We start from the raw sequence: 15,651 nt of genomic DNA on the forward strand, positions 1-15,651 counted from the left end.
TCATTATGAGCATTAATGACATTATTGGCCCGTTATAATTGGTAATCGTAACTGTTCATGAAGGTTCTGTAACGATTCTGATTCCCCTTCCTCATTAATTGGAGGTTTATGAATCTTCCCTTTTTACCGTTTTGATTCATTCCGCTCGTGCCTCTTCAACGACTATTTTAGGTTCGAATATAGGTTATCTTTTATCTCGTGGGTGATTGACTCGTACCTCTTGTAACTCGTATACCTTTTAATCATAATATTCCAGTTGTCATTTCCTCATTGTTCCACGTATCACGCTCTGTCAACTAAATATAATTCCACGTGTATCACTTATTTACCACCAATAAAGTAGTAAGATCCTTCTTATAGCTTGAGATTGGAATTCTTGTATGATGCCACTGACTTGTCACCAGCAGGTGACAGTTGAGTAAACTTTATAATGCTTGATAAACTAATACCTAGATGAATTAAATGAAGGGTTAAACGTTATAGTTCCAGGCTTTGATTGATAATAGGAGGCTGATAGTTTAGACTCTAAAATTATTGTGTACAATGTTCAACATGATTCAACCATCCAGAGGAGTGCTGAGGATTGTTTTTGGTCAAAATAGTATTTTCCTTTTGAATAATACGGTGTTCTTACTTTCTTTTCACATTGTTAGCAATATCTCGGTACATCAGCATGATTCAACCCTTGTGCTCATTCCTGAACCGTCTGTGGGATAGACTAATTCCCTTGGCTTCAATTTGGTGAAAAGTTAAGGAATCTAAGAATTCACAAACTTTTTAGAATTGACTTGCATGATTCATTTTATCCTTTCTTGTGCAACCGACTTGATTCTAAATTGTTCCCAGAGATCCACCTCTAGATATCTGACATATGCTATCTGTATAATCATTTACCGATGATGTGCCTTTGACATGAAAAAGCTTTTTTGGTTCAGGACGGCATATGATGTGAGTCTTTATGATGACAACTGGTCTGAAGATGTATTTGTCATTGTCGCTGGTAACACATCCATGTCATGGGAAAGGCTGGACGCGTGAGTCTCTCATATTATTGGTGGCATCTAACAATTTGATTTCTTTATCTTGTCTCTTTCTCATGTTGGTTTGCCTGTCTGATGTCAGTGGGACCGCTCTCTCCCATTCCTTTGAGTTGGAGGCTACGAAAAAAACAGTGTTTTATGGTGCACCAGCGGTTATAACATTCCGCATTCCCACAAAGGCTGCTTTACAGGTTTCACATTCTTGCTTGTATGGTTCTACTTTGTATGCTTGATATGGACGACATTGATCTATAATGTTTTCGTTTTAGGAGGCATACTCAACTCCAATCCTCCCACTTGACATACTAGCTGATAGGCCTCCGGAGAAGAAGTTCGACTGGGTAAGCTTGAACACTATTAGCTAGCTGCACAAACTACAGCACACATATTCTGTTTATTGTATTTGCTAAGAGAATTTCCTTTTTTGCATGGATTGTCCCACACTCTTGGTGAATATTCGCAGGCAAAGGTATGACATCTTCCTGTAATAGTGTTAGATTTGATAATGCTTACTGTTACATAAGATTACGTACAGAAAGTGGAGAATTCAACAAGTTTCTAGGTTATCAATCATTATCTGATATAGAAAAAGCGTATCTGAATTTAGAGAGAATGAGAACTACATGGATTGATAACTTATCCTATTTGATATCTCTCTGAGAGCATCCCTAAGTTAGACGTGTTGTTAAATTTAGAGCTGATGTGCATCCTGAAGAAAACTTGATTTACTAACATAAGTAATACATAGATGAGAAAACTAAACTATATAAATTGAAGGTAAGCAATTTCAAAAGGCACTACATTTCAAAGCAGTAGATAAAATTATAAGAATAACATGTTCTAACAAGAAAGGAGTGCCTCGACCTAGCATAAGCAAATACTAATATACTAAGTAATGAGAGCCATAATTATTATCTAGACGATCAACGATATAATCTAATGACCCAATTTCGGAGAGATAGACTTTCCGTATAGACAAATTGATCAATACCATCGTTATCAATGGTAACTTGTGATGACCCAAAAGGTCATCTTATGTTTTAGAACTCGAATCGACGCTCTTAAATCTTAAAAATCTCATTTTTACCCTCCTCAATTTGCGTGCGCAGTCCGGACAGATTTCCGGAAAGCTTTTATGTTGAAAACTAATGAAAATAAGAATTTTTGCCTTAAAAGTTAGTTTTAGTTGACTTCGGTCAACATTTTTCGTAAACGGTCCCGGATCCGTGCTTTGACGGTCCCGGTAGGTCCGTATCGAATTATGGGACCTGGGCATATGCCCGAAATCGAATTCGGAGATCACTAGCTTGAATTATAAATTTTTGATGAAAATTAAAAGTCTAGAAATTATTTGTTCTTAAGAATTGATTGATATTTGGCATTGTTAGTATCGGGTCCGTATTTTGGTTTCGGAGCTCGGTACAGGTTCATTATGATATTTAAGACCTGTATGTAAAATTTGGTGAGAAACAGAGTTGATTTGACGTGATTCGGACGTCCAGTTGAGAAAATATATTGTTCTTGAGAATTTCATTTGATTTGGTACTAAATTCGTAGTTCTAGGTTTTATTTTGGCGATTTGATCACGCGAGCAAATTTATATGATATTTTTAGACTTGTGTGCAAGTTTGGTTTGGAGCCCCGAGGGCTCGGGTGAGTTTCGGATAGGCCACGTGATGTTTTGGACTTTGAAAATCTGGTATTTTGCAGCAGCAGGTGTTCTGGCATGTCCTTTTTCGCCTTCGCGAAGGTACTCTCGCGAACGCGAAGAGTAAACTGGGCAGTTGAAGTTTTCTTCTTCGCGAACGCGAAGGCTTAGTCGCGAACGCGAAGCGATGGGGGCGTTACTCTTCGCGAACGTGACCAGCTCCCCGCGAACGCGTAGTGTTAGGCACACCTGGGGGAGGGTTGGTCGTTCCTTCATTGCGAACACGAGCATTGCCTCGCGAACGCGAAGGCCAGTGGGGAGTAACCATCACGAACGCGAGAAGGGTCTCGCGAACGCGAAGGCTTGGCAGTCAGTACCCTTCGCGAACGCGACAGTGGCCTCGCAAACGCGATGCACACTGTCGCCCAGTGCATAAAACAGAATCAAACACGAGTTTAAGCCATTTCTTCAACATTTTTCAAAAACCAAACGGGTAGAGGCGATTTTCAAGAGTCATTTTCTTCCCCAAAGTGTTGGTAAGTGATTCTAAACTATTTTCTTTCAATTATCCATTACATTTCTTGAATTATCAACTTAAAATCTAGAGTTTTCATGGTAGAATTAGGGGTTAGGGTAGAAACTAGGAATTTCGGAAATTTGGGGATTTAGACCTCAATTTGAGGTCGGATTCCAAAACCAATTATATATCCGGGCTCGGGGGTGAATGGGTAAATGAATTTTGGTCCGAACCTTGAGTTTTGACCAAGTAGGCCCGAGGTCGATTTTTGACTTTTTGTGAGAAAGTTTGGGAAATCTAAATTTATACAGTGTAATTGATTCCTTTAGCACTATTTGATATTATTTAGTCATTTTTGAATAGATGCGAGTGGTTTGGAGGTGGATTCTAAAGGAAAAGTTGTGATTGAGTATTGAGTGGCCTTCGGAGCGAGGTAAGTGTCGTGGTTAACTCTGACTTGGGGGAATTAGGAACCTTAGATTATTTGCTATGTGAAATTCATGTGAGCGGCATATATGTGACGCGACGAGTACTTATGCGCCACCAATTTACCTCTTTTTCCCTGTTTGTCCCATTTTTCTCATTTTATCTCTTTCGTATGCCTAATTACTACGTGTTCAGACTAGTGTTGTTAAATTGATCGTTATTATCATGTTTACGGATCTTCTGGTGATAATTGAGTATTTATTTCAAAGTTGAGATTGATATTGTGGAACCAAATATTAAAGTAAGGCATGTACATGTTATTCTATCTCTCTGTTGTTAATTGTTCATTGTATTATGGCAAGGGAGAGTGTTAATGCACGAAGGGTAATGTCGTACCATATTGTGAGTGTTAATGCACGAAGGGTGATGTTGTGCTATATTGTGAGTGTTAATGCACGAAGGGTGATGTTGTGCCATATTGTGAGTGTTAATGCACGAAGGGTGATGTCGTGCCATGATATGAGAGTTAATGCACGAAGGGTGATGTCGTGTCGTTTCTATTGATTTTATGGTGAGGTTGAGAGTAAAATCATGAAGGGTGATGCCGTGCAATTTTTCCTTTACTGTATTCACTATTCCTGTTGATTCATAATAGATTGACTGTTCCAGTCATCATTTTATTGTAGTTCTTCATCTCGTATTCCCCTCAGCATGCTTCCCCCTCCTGATATTACCTGTCTATTGTACAGGTTGATTTATAGGTGTCTTGTCTTAGCCTCGTCACTACTTTGTCGAGGTTAGGCTCGACACTTACCAGTACATGGGATCAGTTGTACTGATACTTCACTCTGCACTTTCTGTACAGATTTTGGTACCGGCTTGGGTTGATCGAGATTTTAGCTGTTGGACTCGCTATCCGGAGACTCAAGGTAGATATGTCGGCATTTACAGACCTTGAAGTCCCCATCAATCTTATATGTTTTACTGTTTCTTTCATCCAAACAGTTGTATTTCTTTTAGACTATTACTTGTAGTGAATTCTAGAATGCTCGTGAATTGTGACTCCAGATCCAGGTGGTAGTAGTAAATAAAATTTCGATATTATTCTGCACTCACTATATCTCATCTTAAGCTAATTTGTTGTTAATTACTGAATGGAATAAGGATTGTTTTAATGATTCTCTAACGTTGTCTTGCCTAGCAAGTGAAATGTTAGGCGCCATCACGGTCCCGACGGTGGGAATTACGGGTCGTGACAAGTTGGTATCAGAGCACTAGGTTGCATAGGTCTCCCTATTCACGAGCAAGCTTAGTAGAGTGTGGAGGATCGGTACGTAGACGTCTACGCTTATCTTCCATAGGCTATGAAGTTTAGGAACAAATTTCACTTCAATTCTCCTATGTTGTGCAATGTTGTTTTCTCAATACTGATTGAACTCTTCTACTCTTATTCTCTCACAGATGGCGAGAACACATACCGCTTCCTCAGCTAAGCAGCAGATAGAGCCTCTAGTGGCAGCTCCTACGCGAGGCAGAGGTCAAGGCCGTGCCAGAGGCCGAGGTAGGGGTAGGGCTCAGCCTAGAGCCCAAGCAGCAGCCCGAGCAGTGGAGCCTCAGATAGAGCTTGACGAGGAGGTTCCAGTCCATACTGTTCCTGCCGGACCAGATCAGGTTCCGGAGGGGTTCATTGCCACCCTAGTACTTCAGGATGCTTTGGTCCATTTGGTGGGCCTTATGGAAAGTGTGGCCCAAACTGGCGCATTTCCCATGGAACCAACAGTCTCTCAGGCTGGGGGAGGAGCCTAGACTCCCACTACTCCCGCTCCGGAGCAGATAGCTCCCCAGTATCAGGCTCCAGCAGCACAGCCAGTCGGAGTAGTTCATCCGGTTGTTACGGCACAGGCCGGAGATGGACCAGCTATGTCCTCTGAGTCTTTGTGGAGATTGGACAAGTTTACCAAGCTCTTCCCAGTTCACTTCAGTGGTGCTACTTCAGAGGATCCCCAAGCGTACCTTGACAGCTATCACGAGATTCTACGGAACATGGGGATAGTGGAGACCAATGGGGTCGATTTTGCTGCATTTCAGATGACTGGTTCTGCCAAGAAATGGTGGAGAGATTATTTGTTCACCAGGCCAACTGGGTCGCCTGCTCTTACTTGGGACCAGTTCTCTCAGCTCTTCCTAGAGAAGTTTTTGCCTATCACATTGAGGGAGGAGCATCACTGTCAGTTCGAGCATCTCCAGCAAGGGAGTATGACTGTTAATTAGTATGAGACCCGATTTATGGATTTGGCCCGTCATGATATTTTTCTGCTTCCCACCGAGAGAGAGGGTGAAGAGGTTTATTGACGGACTCGCTCAGCCAATCAGATTGCAGATGGCTAAGGAGACTGGGAGTGAGATTTCTTTTCAGGTGGTTGCCATGTCACCAAACGAGTCGAGATGGTTCTTGTTCAGGGAGGTCAAGGGTATGACAAGAGACCTCGTCATTCCGGTGAGTTTAGCGGTGCCTCATCTAGAGGCATGGGTACTTTTGGTAGAGTCCATCCTTCTAGGCCATTTCATTCAGCACTCCAGGCATCCCACGGTGCCTCAGGTGGTCGTGGTCCTCATATGCCTTATTCCGACCAGCTAGCCTATAGTGCACTAGCAGCTCATATTAGTGCACCTCCACTCCAGAGTTATCAGGGTGGTCATTCAGGTCGACAGGTTCAGTTCCAGGGTTAGCAGTCACAGCAGCCGAGGTTATGTTATAATTGTGGTGATCCGAGGCACATTGCTAGATTTTGCCCTCGGGCAATGGGCAACTCACAGTATCAGAGCTCTCGTACCATGGTTCCGGCACCAGTTACTGCACCACCTGCTCAGCCAACCAGAGGTAGTGTCAGGCAGCCAGAGGTAGAGGCCAGACTATTAGAGGTGGAGGTCAGGCCGTTATAGGTGGAGACCAGCCAGTTAGAGGCCGTCCCAGGGACGTAGTTTAGAGTGGTGAGGCCTAGCCCCAGTGTTATGCTTTCCCAACCAAGCCTGAGGCTGATTCATCTGTCGTTGTTATCACAGCAACTGTTACAGATTTCAGTAGAGATGCTTCAGTTCTATTTGATCCGGGGTCTACTTACTCCTTTGTGTCATCCTATTTTGCTTCATATTTGGTTGTGCCCCATGATTCTTTGAGTGCTCCTGTGTATATGTCCACACCACTGGGATATGCTATTATTGTAGACCGTGTTTATCATTCGTGTGTGGTGACCATTGGGAGTCTTGAGACTCGTGTAGATCTTCTACTTCTCGATATGGTTGATTTTGATGTCATACTGGGTATGGATTGGTTGTCACCTTATCATGCTATATTATATTGTCACGCCAAGATGGTGACCTTAGCCTTGTAGGGGTTGCCTCGATTAAAGTAAAAAGGGACTCTTGGCCATTCTACCAGCAGGGTTATCTCTTATGTGAAGGCTCGGCATATGGTAGAGAAGGGGTGTCTACCTTATTTGGCTTATGTCCGCGATTCTAGTGCGGAGGTTCCTTCCGTGGATTCAGTGTCAGTTGTTCGTGAGTTTCTAGAGGTATTTCATGTAGACCTGCCGGGGATGCCACTCGACAGGCATATTGATTTCTGCATTGATTTGGCTCCGGGCACTCAGCCCATTTCCATTCCGCCATACTGCATGGCCCCGCCAGAGTTGAAAGAATTGAAGGAACAGTTGCAAGATTTTTTTGATAAGGGCTTCATTAGACCTAGTGTCTCTCCCTGGGGTGCACCTGTGTTGTTTGTGAAGAAGAAAGATGGATCGATGAGGATGTGCATAGATTATCAGTAGTTGAACAAAGTCACCATCAAGAACAAGTATCCATTGCCGAGGATTGATGATTTATTTGATCAGCTTCAGGGTGCCAAGGTGTTTTCGAAGATTGATTTGAGATCTGGCTACCATCAGTTGAGGATTAGGGCATCCGATGTCCCTAAGACAGCTTTTCGGACTCGTTACGGGTATTATGAGTTTCTGGTGATGTCATTTGGGCAGACAAATACCCCAGCAACATTCACGGATTTAATGAACCGGGTGTTCAAGCCCTACTTGGATTCCTTTGTGATTGTGTTTATTGATGATATCTTGATCTACTCCTACAGCCAAGAGGAGCATGAGCAGCACCTTCTGATCGTTCTTCAGACTTTGAGAGACAACCAGTTATATGCATAGTTCTCAAAATGTAAGTTTTTGTTGAGTTCGGTTGCTTTCTTGGGTCATGCTGTATCGGCAGAGGGTATTCAGGTATCCTAAGAAGATTGAGGCAGTCTAGAACTGGCCTAGACCCACATCAGCTACAAAGATCCGTAGTTTCTTTGGTTTGGCGGGCTATTACCATCGATTTATGGAGGGATTTTCATCCATAGTAGCCCTATTGACCCAGAAGGGTGCCCCATTCAGGTGGTCAGACGAGTGTGAGGCGAACTTCCAGAAGCTCAAGACAGCTTTGATTACGGCACCAGTATTGGTATTACCCACAAGTTCAGGATCTTATACAGTATATTGTGATGCATCTTGTATTGGTCTGGGTGCGGTATTAATGCAGGGTGGCAAGGGTAGTGCATATGCTTCACGGCAGCTGAAGGTTCACGAGAAGAATTACCTTGTTCATGATCTAGAGATGGCATCCATTGTTCACGCACTGAAGATTTGGAGGCACTATCTTTACGGCGTGCCATGTGAGGTATTCACGGATCATCGGAGCTTGCAGTATTTGTTCAAGCAGAAGGAGCTTAATTTGAGTCAGTGGAGGTGGTTGGATCTATTTAAAGACTATGATATCACCATATTGTAGCATCCCAGGAAGGCCAATGTGGTGGCCGATGCTTTGAGTAGAAAGTCAGCTAGTATGGATAGCCTTGCATTTATTCTAGTCGGTGAGAGGCTGCTTGCATTAGATGTTCAGGATTTGGCCAATCAGTTCGTGAGGTTGGATGTTTCTGAGACCAACCGTATTCTAGCTTGTAGAGTTGCTCGGTCTTCTTTGTTTGAGCACATCAGAGATTGGCAGTATGACGATCCTCATTTGCTAATCCTTAGAGACACATTGCGGCACGGTGGTGCCAAGCAGGTTACTGTTGGAGATGATGTAGTTTTGAGGATGCAGGGTCGTATTTGTTTGCCTAGTGTGGATGGAATTCGTGAGTTGATTCTTGAGGAGGCCCGCAGTTCCTGGTATTCTGTTCATCCGGGCGTTACCAAGATGCATCAGGACTTGCGACAACATTACTGGTGGAGGCAAATAGAGAAAGACATAGTTGCGTATGTAGCTTGGTGTCTAAATTACCAACAGGTAAAGTGTGAGCATCAGAGATCTGGTGGTTTGCTTCAGAAAATTGAGATTCCTGAGCGGAAGTGGGAGCGTATCACTATGGATTTTGTTGTTGGACTCCCAAGGACTTAGAGGAAGTTCGATGCAGTTTGGGTCATTGTGGACAGGCTGACTAAGTCAGCGTATTTCATTCATGTGGTAGTTATCTATTCTTCGGAGCGGTTGGCAGAGATTTACATTCGTGAGATCGTCCGTCTTCACGGTGTGCCCGTGTCTATCATTTCTGATCGAGGTACAAAATTCACCTCGCACTTCTGGAGGGCATTACAACGTGAGTTGGGTATGCGGGTTGAGTTGAGCACAATATTCCATCCTAAGACGGACGAGCAGTCGGAGCGTACTATTCAGTTCTTGGAGGATATGCTCCGCGCATGTGTTATAGACTTTGGGGGATCATGGGATCAGTTTTTTCACCTTGCAGAGTTCGCCTACAACAACAACTACCAGTTGAGCATTCAGATGGCTCCCTTTGAGGCATTATATGGTAGGTAGTGCCGGTCTCCAGTTGGGTGGTTCGAGTCGAGGGAGGCTCGGTTGTTAGGCACAAACTTAGTACAGGATGCCTTAGATAAGGTTAAGATTATTCAGGATCGACTTCGCACAGAGCAGTCCAGGCAAAAGAGTTATGCCAATAGCAGTGTTCGTGATGTTGCATTCATGGTCGGGGAGAGAGTGTTGCTTAGGGTATCACCCATGAATGGTGTAATGAGGTTCGGAAAGAAGGGCAAGTTGAGACCTAGGTATATCGGACCTTTTGAGATTTTGGAGAGAGTGGGAGAGGTGGCTTACATGCTTGCATTGCCACAAGGGTTATTATCAGTTCATTCGGTATTCCATGTGTCCATGCTTCGAAAGTATCACGACGATCCATCCCATGTGTTAGATTTTGCTCTGTCTAGTTGGACAAGGATTTGACTTACGAGGAGGAGCCAGTGGCTATTCTAGCCCGTCAAGTTTGCCAGTTGAGAGTTACCCTTCAGTTCGAGTGCAGTAGAGAGGTCAGCCTCTTGAGGTAGTTACTAGGGAGTCTAAGTCTGATATGCGGAGTAGATATCCCCACCTTTTCACCAGCCCAGGTACTTTTCTATGTCCGTTCGAGGACGAACGGTTGTTTTAGAGGTGGAGAATGTGATGACCCAAAATGTCATCTTATGTTTTAGAACTTGATTCAGCGCTCTTAAACCTTAAAAATCTCATGTTTACCCTATTTGATTTGCGTACGCTGTCCGGGGCGTGTTTCCGGAAAGCTTTTATGTTGAAAATTGATGAAAATAATAATTTTTTCCTTAAAAGTTGATTTTAGTTGACTTCGGTCAACAGTTTTGGTAAATGGTCCCGAATCCGTGTTTTGATGGTCCCGGTGGGTCCGTATCAAAATATGGGACCTGGGCGTATGCCCGGAATTGAATTCGGAGGTCCCTAGCTCGAGTTATGAATTTTTTATGAAAATTAAAAGTCTAAAATTTAATGATTTTTAAGAATTGATTGATGTTTGGCCTTGTTGATATCGGGTCCGTATTTTGGTTCCAGAGCCCGGTATAGGTCCAATATAATATTACTTATCTATGATATTTGGTGAGAAACGAAGTTGGTTTGACGTGATTCGGACACCCAGTTGTGAAAATAGGAATTTTAAAGCTTTCTTGAAAATTTCATATGATTTGGTGCTAAATTCGTAGTTCTAGGTGTTATTCTAGCGATTTGATCGCACGAGCAAGTCCGTATAATTTTTTTTATAATTGTGTGCATGTTTGGTTTGGAGCACCGAGGGCTCGGGTGAGTTTCGGATAGGCTACAGGATGGTTTAGACTTAGAAATTTTGGTGTGTCTATATTGTATCTGGTGTGTGATATATTGTGCTTCACGATCGTGTAGTCACTTTTGCGATCGCGAAGGGGAACCTGGGCGGGGGAGGATTTTACTCTATGCGAACGTGAGACCATGGATGCGAACGCGGAGCATTGGGAGGAGTTTCTCTACGTGAACGCGTAGCTTTAGCTAGGCTGGGCAGGGGACCTGGGAAATTCTATGCGAACGCGAGCCCTATCTCGCGAACCCGAAGGTCAGGCGGGCTAAACCTTCGCGAACGTGTAGAGCCTCCCGCGATCGCATAAGTCCTTAGGAGGCTGCTCTTCGCGAATGCGACAGTGTTCACGCGATCACGATGAACACTGTTGCCCAGCACTTAAAACAGAATCAAGAACAGGATTTAGCCATTCTTTCAACTTTTCCAAAACCAAACGGGCTAAAGGCAATTTTCAATAGACATTTTCTTCCCTAAAGTATTGGTAAGTGATTCTAAACCACATTCATTCAATTACCCATTACATTTCATGAATTATCAACCTAAAATCTAGAGTTTTCATGGTAGAATTGAGGGTTTTGGGTAAAAACTAGGGACTTCCAAATTTGGGGATTTAGACCTCAATTTGAAGTCAGATTCCAAAACCGATTATATATTAGGGCACATGGGATAATGGGTAAATGAATTTTGGTCTGAACCTCGGGTTTTGACCAAGTGGGCTTGGGGTTGATTTTTGACTTTTTGTGGGAAAGTTTGGGAAATCTAAATTTATGCAGTGTAATTGATTCCTTTAGCATTATTTGATATTATTGAGTCATTTGTGAATATATACGAGTGGTTTGGAGGTGGATTCTAAAGGAAAAGCTGTGATTGAGGCCTTCGGAGGGAGGTAAGTGTCGTGGTTAACCCTAACTTTAGGAAATTAGGAACCTCAGATTATTTGTTATGTGAAATTCATGCGAGCGACGTATATGTGAGGTGACGAGTACTTATGCGCCGCCAATTTACCTGTTTTTCCCTGTTTCTCCCGTTTTTCTCATATTGTCTCTTTCCTATGCCTAATTACTATGTGTTCAGACTAATGTTGTAAATGTTTACGGATCTTCTGGTGATAATTGAGTATTTATTTCAAAGTTGAGATTGATATTGTGGAACCAAATGTTAAAGTAAGGCTTACATATTATTCTATCTCTCTGTTGTTAATTGTTCATTGTATTATGGCAAGGGAGAGTGTTAATGCACGAAGGGTAATGTCGTACCATATTATGAGTGTTAATGCACGAAGGGTGATGTTGTGCTATATTGTGAGTGTTAATGCACGAAGGGTGATGTTGTGCCATATTGTGAGTGTTAATGCACGAAGGGTGATGTCGTGCCATGATATGAGAGTTAATGCACGAAGAGTGATGTCGTGCCGTTTCTATTGATTTTATGGTGAGGTTGAGAGTAAAAGCACGAAGGGTGATGCCGTGCAATTTTCCTTTACTGTATTCATTATTCATGTTGATTCATAGTATATTGACTGTTCCAATCATCATTCTGTTGTAGTTCTTTATCTCGTATTCCCCTCAGCATGCTTCCCCCTCCCGATATTACCTGTCTAGCTTTCATTACTGTTACTTGTATATACATTGTTAAATAGTACAAGTTGATTTGTAGGTGTCTTGTCTTAGCCTCGTCACTACTTTGTCGAGGTTAGGCTCGACACTTACCAGCACATGGGTCGGTTGTACTGATACTGCACTCTGCACTTTCTGTGTAGATTTTGGTACTGGCTCGGGTTGATTGAGATTTTAGTTGTTGGACCTGCTATCCGGAGACTCAAGGTAGATCTGTCAGCGTTCACAGACCTTGAAGTCCCCGTCTATATTTTCTGTTTTACTATTTCTTTCATCCAAACAGTTGTATTTCTTTCAGACTATTACTTGTAGTAAATTCTAGAATGCTCGAGAATTGTGACTCAAGATCCGGGTGGTAGTAGTAAATAAAATTTTGATATTATTCCGCACTCACTATATATTATCTTAGATAATTTGTTGTTAATTACTGAATGGAATAAGGAATGGTTTAATGATTCTCTAATGTTGGCTTGCCTAGCATGTGAAATGTTAGACGCCATCACGGTCTCGACGGTGGGAATTCCGGGTAGTGACAATGGCATAGCAATTCCCAACGAAGACCTTGCTTCTGCTGAATCTGTCGATGTTGTACCAGGATTTGCACACCATAGACACCGCATTTCGATCTCTGTGACACGTCAAGTAATGGAAAACGTGCTCTACCACTTCCTCCGGGAAGTTAAAATAGTTCGCCATAAACAATACTCTACTTGATTATTACGAGGGAGCATTGTATAACCCTAATTATAGAATTAAGATAGTGTATTGGTAAAAAATAAGTATTACACGTGGAATAATATGAGGATGATAGGGTAAGAAACGTGGATTACTAAAAAGATGACAACTGGAGTATCGCATTAAAAGAGTCACGATTTATAACAGGCACGAGCAAATCACTCACGAGAAGAACAGGTACGGTTGCCTGAGCCTAAATTATTCAGTAAAGAGACGTAGGCAGGATCAATCAAGATAGTAAAGAGGGAAGATTCATGAACCTCAAATAAATATGGAAGAAGAATCGAAACCATTACAGAATCTTCATGAACAGTTACGGTTTCCAATTATAACGTTTTCATTAATGTCATTAATGCTCATAATGATTTTGTCATAAAAGGGAAGAAACGTTATATTTGTATATTCCTAAGGAAGATAATTTCACTTGTAAAGGGACGTTCTCAAAAATATTGGAATATAATTACTTTCTTGAGCTTTCTATTGATTACTTTGCCATAATTGCTTCCAATTTATTTTCTTATTCTTTGAGAGAATATTGAATTTCTTGATTATTAGTAACTCGAGTATTTCTAAAAATAGGATTTGACTAAGAATCTAATTCTTTGGTTACACAAATTGGTTCTATTACCGGGAATCTGATAATCTTCTCTTACTCTCCAAATCACTCTCTCTCAAGTGAATCATGTCGAATGTCAATGACAACAACCAGTAGATGGAAGGAACCCGAGTTCTGCCACCTCAAGGATGCCCACGCAATTCAAGAGAAGCATCACCAGAAAGATCCACTACTCATAACAATGAACAACATGGAAATGAACAAACTGTCGAGCAGGATGCTATGAAGCAGTTAATTATTGAATACGTAAATGATGCTCTCCAGGCTTTCGTGAGGGGATTACCAACTGTACCTCCCACACCTCCACCAAACAATACTGTAACTACAACTGTGGAAAGTCCACGATCAGGGTTGGCTAATTCTGAAAGTGAAGGAACTCCCAACGAGTCACGTGATGGGAGACCAGGTATGCCTAATAATTCTAATTTACAAACTTTAATACTAACCTTGCAGAAACAGGTGAAAGAACAAAACGACCATATTGAAAAAATACCCGGCGTACCACCTGTGATCAAAGGAGTTGATTTCGAAAAATATTCACAACAACCATGGAAACCAAGCGCAACTCCATTACCAATTCCCAAAAAGTTCAAAATGCCTGACATCCCAAAATATGATGGAACGATCGATCCACGTGACCACGTTACTGCATTCACCACGAGAGTAAAAGGCAATGATTTAACCAAGAAGGAGATTGAATCTGTGCTGGTAAAAAAGTTTGGGAAAACACTTACTAAAGGAGCGTTAACATGGTATTCCCTTTTACTTGAGAATTCTATTTATTCTTTTGCTAAGCTTACAGATCTATCTATAAAAGCACACTCGGGTGCACAAAAAGTTAAAAAGAGAATAGAAGATATATTCAAAGTAAAACAAGGAGATACAGAATTGCTTCGAGAATTCGTAGATAGATTCCAGCTTGAAAGAATGTTGCTTCCAAGAGTACCTGACAATTGGGCGGTCATGGCATTTTCAAGCAATTTAAACGAGAAAAGTTCAGAAGCTACAAGGAGGCTTAAAGAGAGCCTACGAGAAATCTCTACCACGACATGGAATGATGTCTATAATAGGTACAGTACCAAGTTACGGATCGAAGAAGATACCATAGCTCAGTCAAGGGTTGAAGAAAAACCAGGTTCGAGGCAGTCAGAACCTGAGAAGAGGTCCTATAAAAGTAGGTACGAGCCTTATATGGGACCTTCGGGGCGAGAAGCACGTTCCAAATTCAAAAACGTGCGGGCTGATCACAGGTTCACAAACAGAGATTTAGGTTCATCATCAAGATTCAGAAAAAATCAAGATGAACGTAACAAAGATGCTAATGCAAATGCAAGTATTGGGGACTACAATTTTAACGTAAGTACCTCAGAGTTGGTCGTTGTTTTAAGAAGCATGGGAGATAAGGTACGATGGCCTAAAGAGATGAGATCAAATCCAAATAGAAGAAAGCCAGACTTTTGGTGTGAGTTCCATAATGATCACGGCTATAGAACATCATACTACAAATTATTACAAGGTGAGGTGGAACATTTATTAAAGCAGGTCTATCTGACAGAATTGTTCAGTGAGAAAGGCAAACAAGCTTACATGAAAAATAGGCAAGAGCCCCCAAAACCTCTTTCTCCAAAGAGAACAGTAAATGTTATAAATGGCGTAGAAGAAGTCAACGGTGTAACCTATATAGCCGCGAGAAAAACAACAAAGTTCACAATAATTCACGGGAAGCGAACTCACCAAGCTTTGGAAGACGGAAACATAACCTTTGATGATGCAGATGCCGATGGATTAATGATTGCTCGCAATGATGCACTGGTAATATCTTTACTTATACATGATACTAACGTAAAACGAGTTTTGATTGACCCAGGTAGCTCTGTGA

At 41.9% G+C, this 15,651-nt stretch overlaps 1 protein-coding gene across 1 annotated transcript; it reads left to right on the top strand.

The window, feature by feature from the left end:
• Positions 1 to 897: 897 nt before the first annotated feature.
• Positions 898 to 1,428, top strand: LOC142164360 (uncharacterized). Its single transcript, XM_075222339.1, has 3 exons — positions 898 to 1,034; positions 1,123 to 1,231; positions 1,310 to 1,428. The coding sequence occupies exons 1-3, from the start codon at positions 913 to 915 to the stop codon at positions 1,403 to 1,405; spliced, it is 327 nt and encodes a 108-aa protein (XP_075078440.1). The 5' UTR covers positions 898 to 912; the 3' UTR covers positions 1,406 to 1,428.
• Positions 1,429 to 15,651: the final 14,223 nt, after the last annotated feature.

The sequence above is a fragment of the Nicotiana tabacum genome, chromosome 9, assembly GCF_000715075.1.
Source record: "Nicotiana tabacum cultivar K326 chromosome 9, ASM71507v2, whole genome shotgun sequence".
NCBI classification, from domain to species: Eukaryota; Viridiplantae; Streptophyta; class Magnoliopsida; order Solanales; family Solanaceae; genus Nicotiana; species Nicotiana tabacum.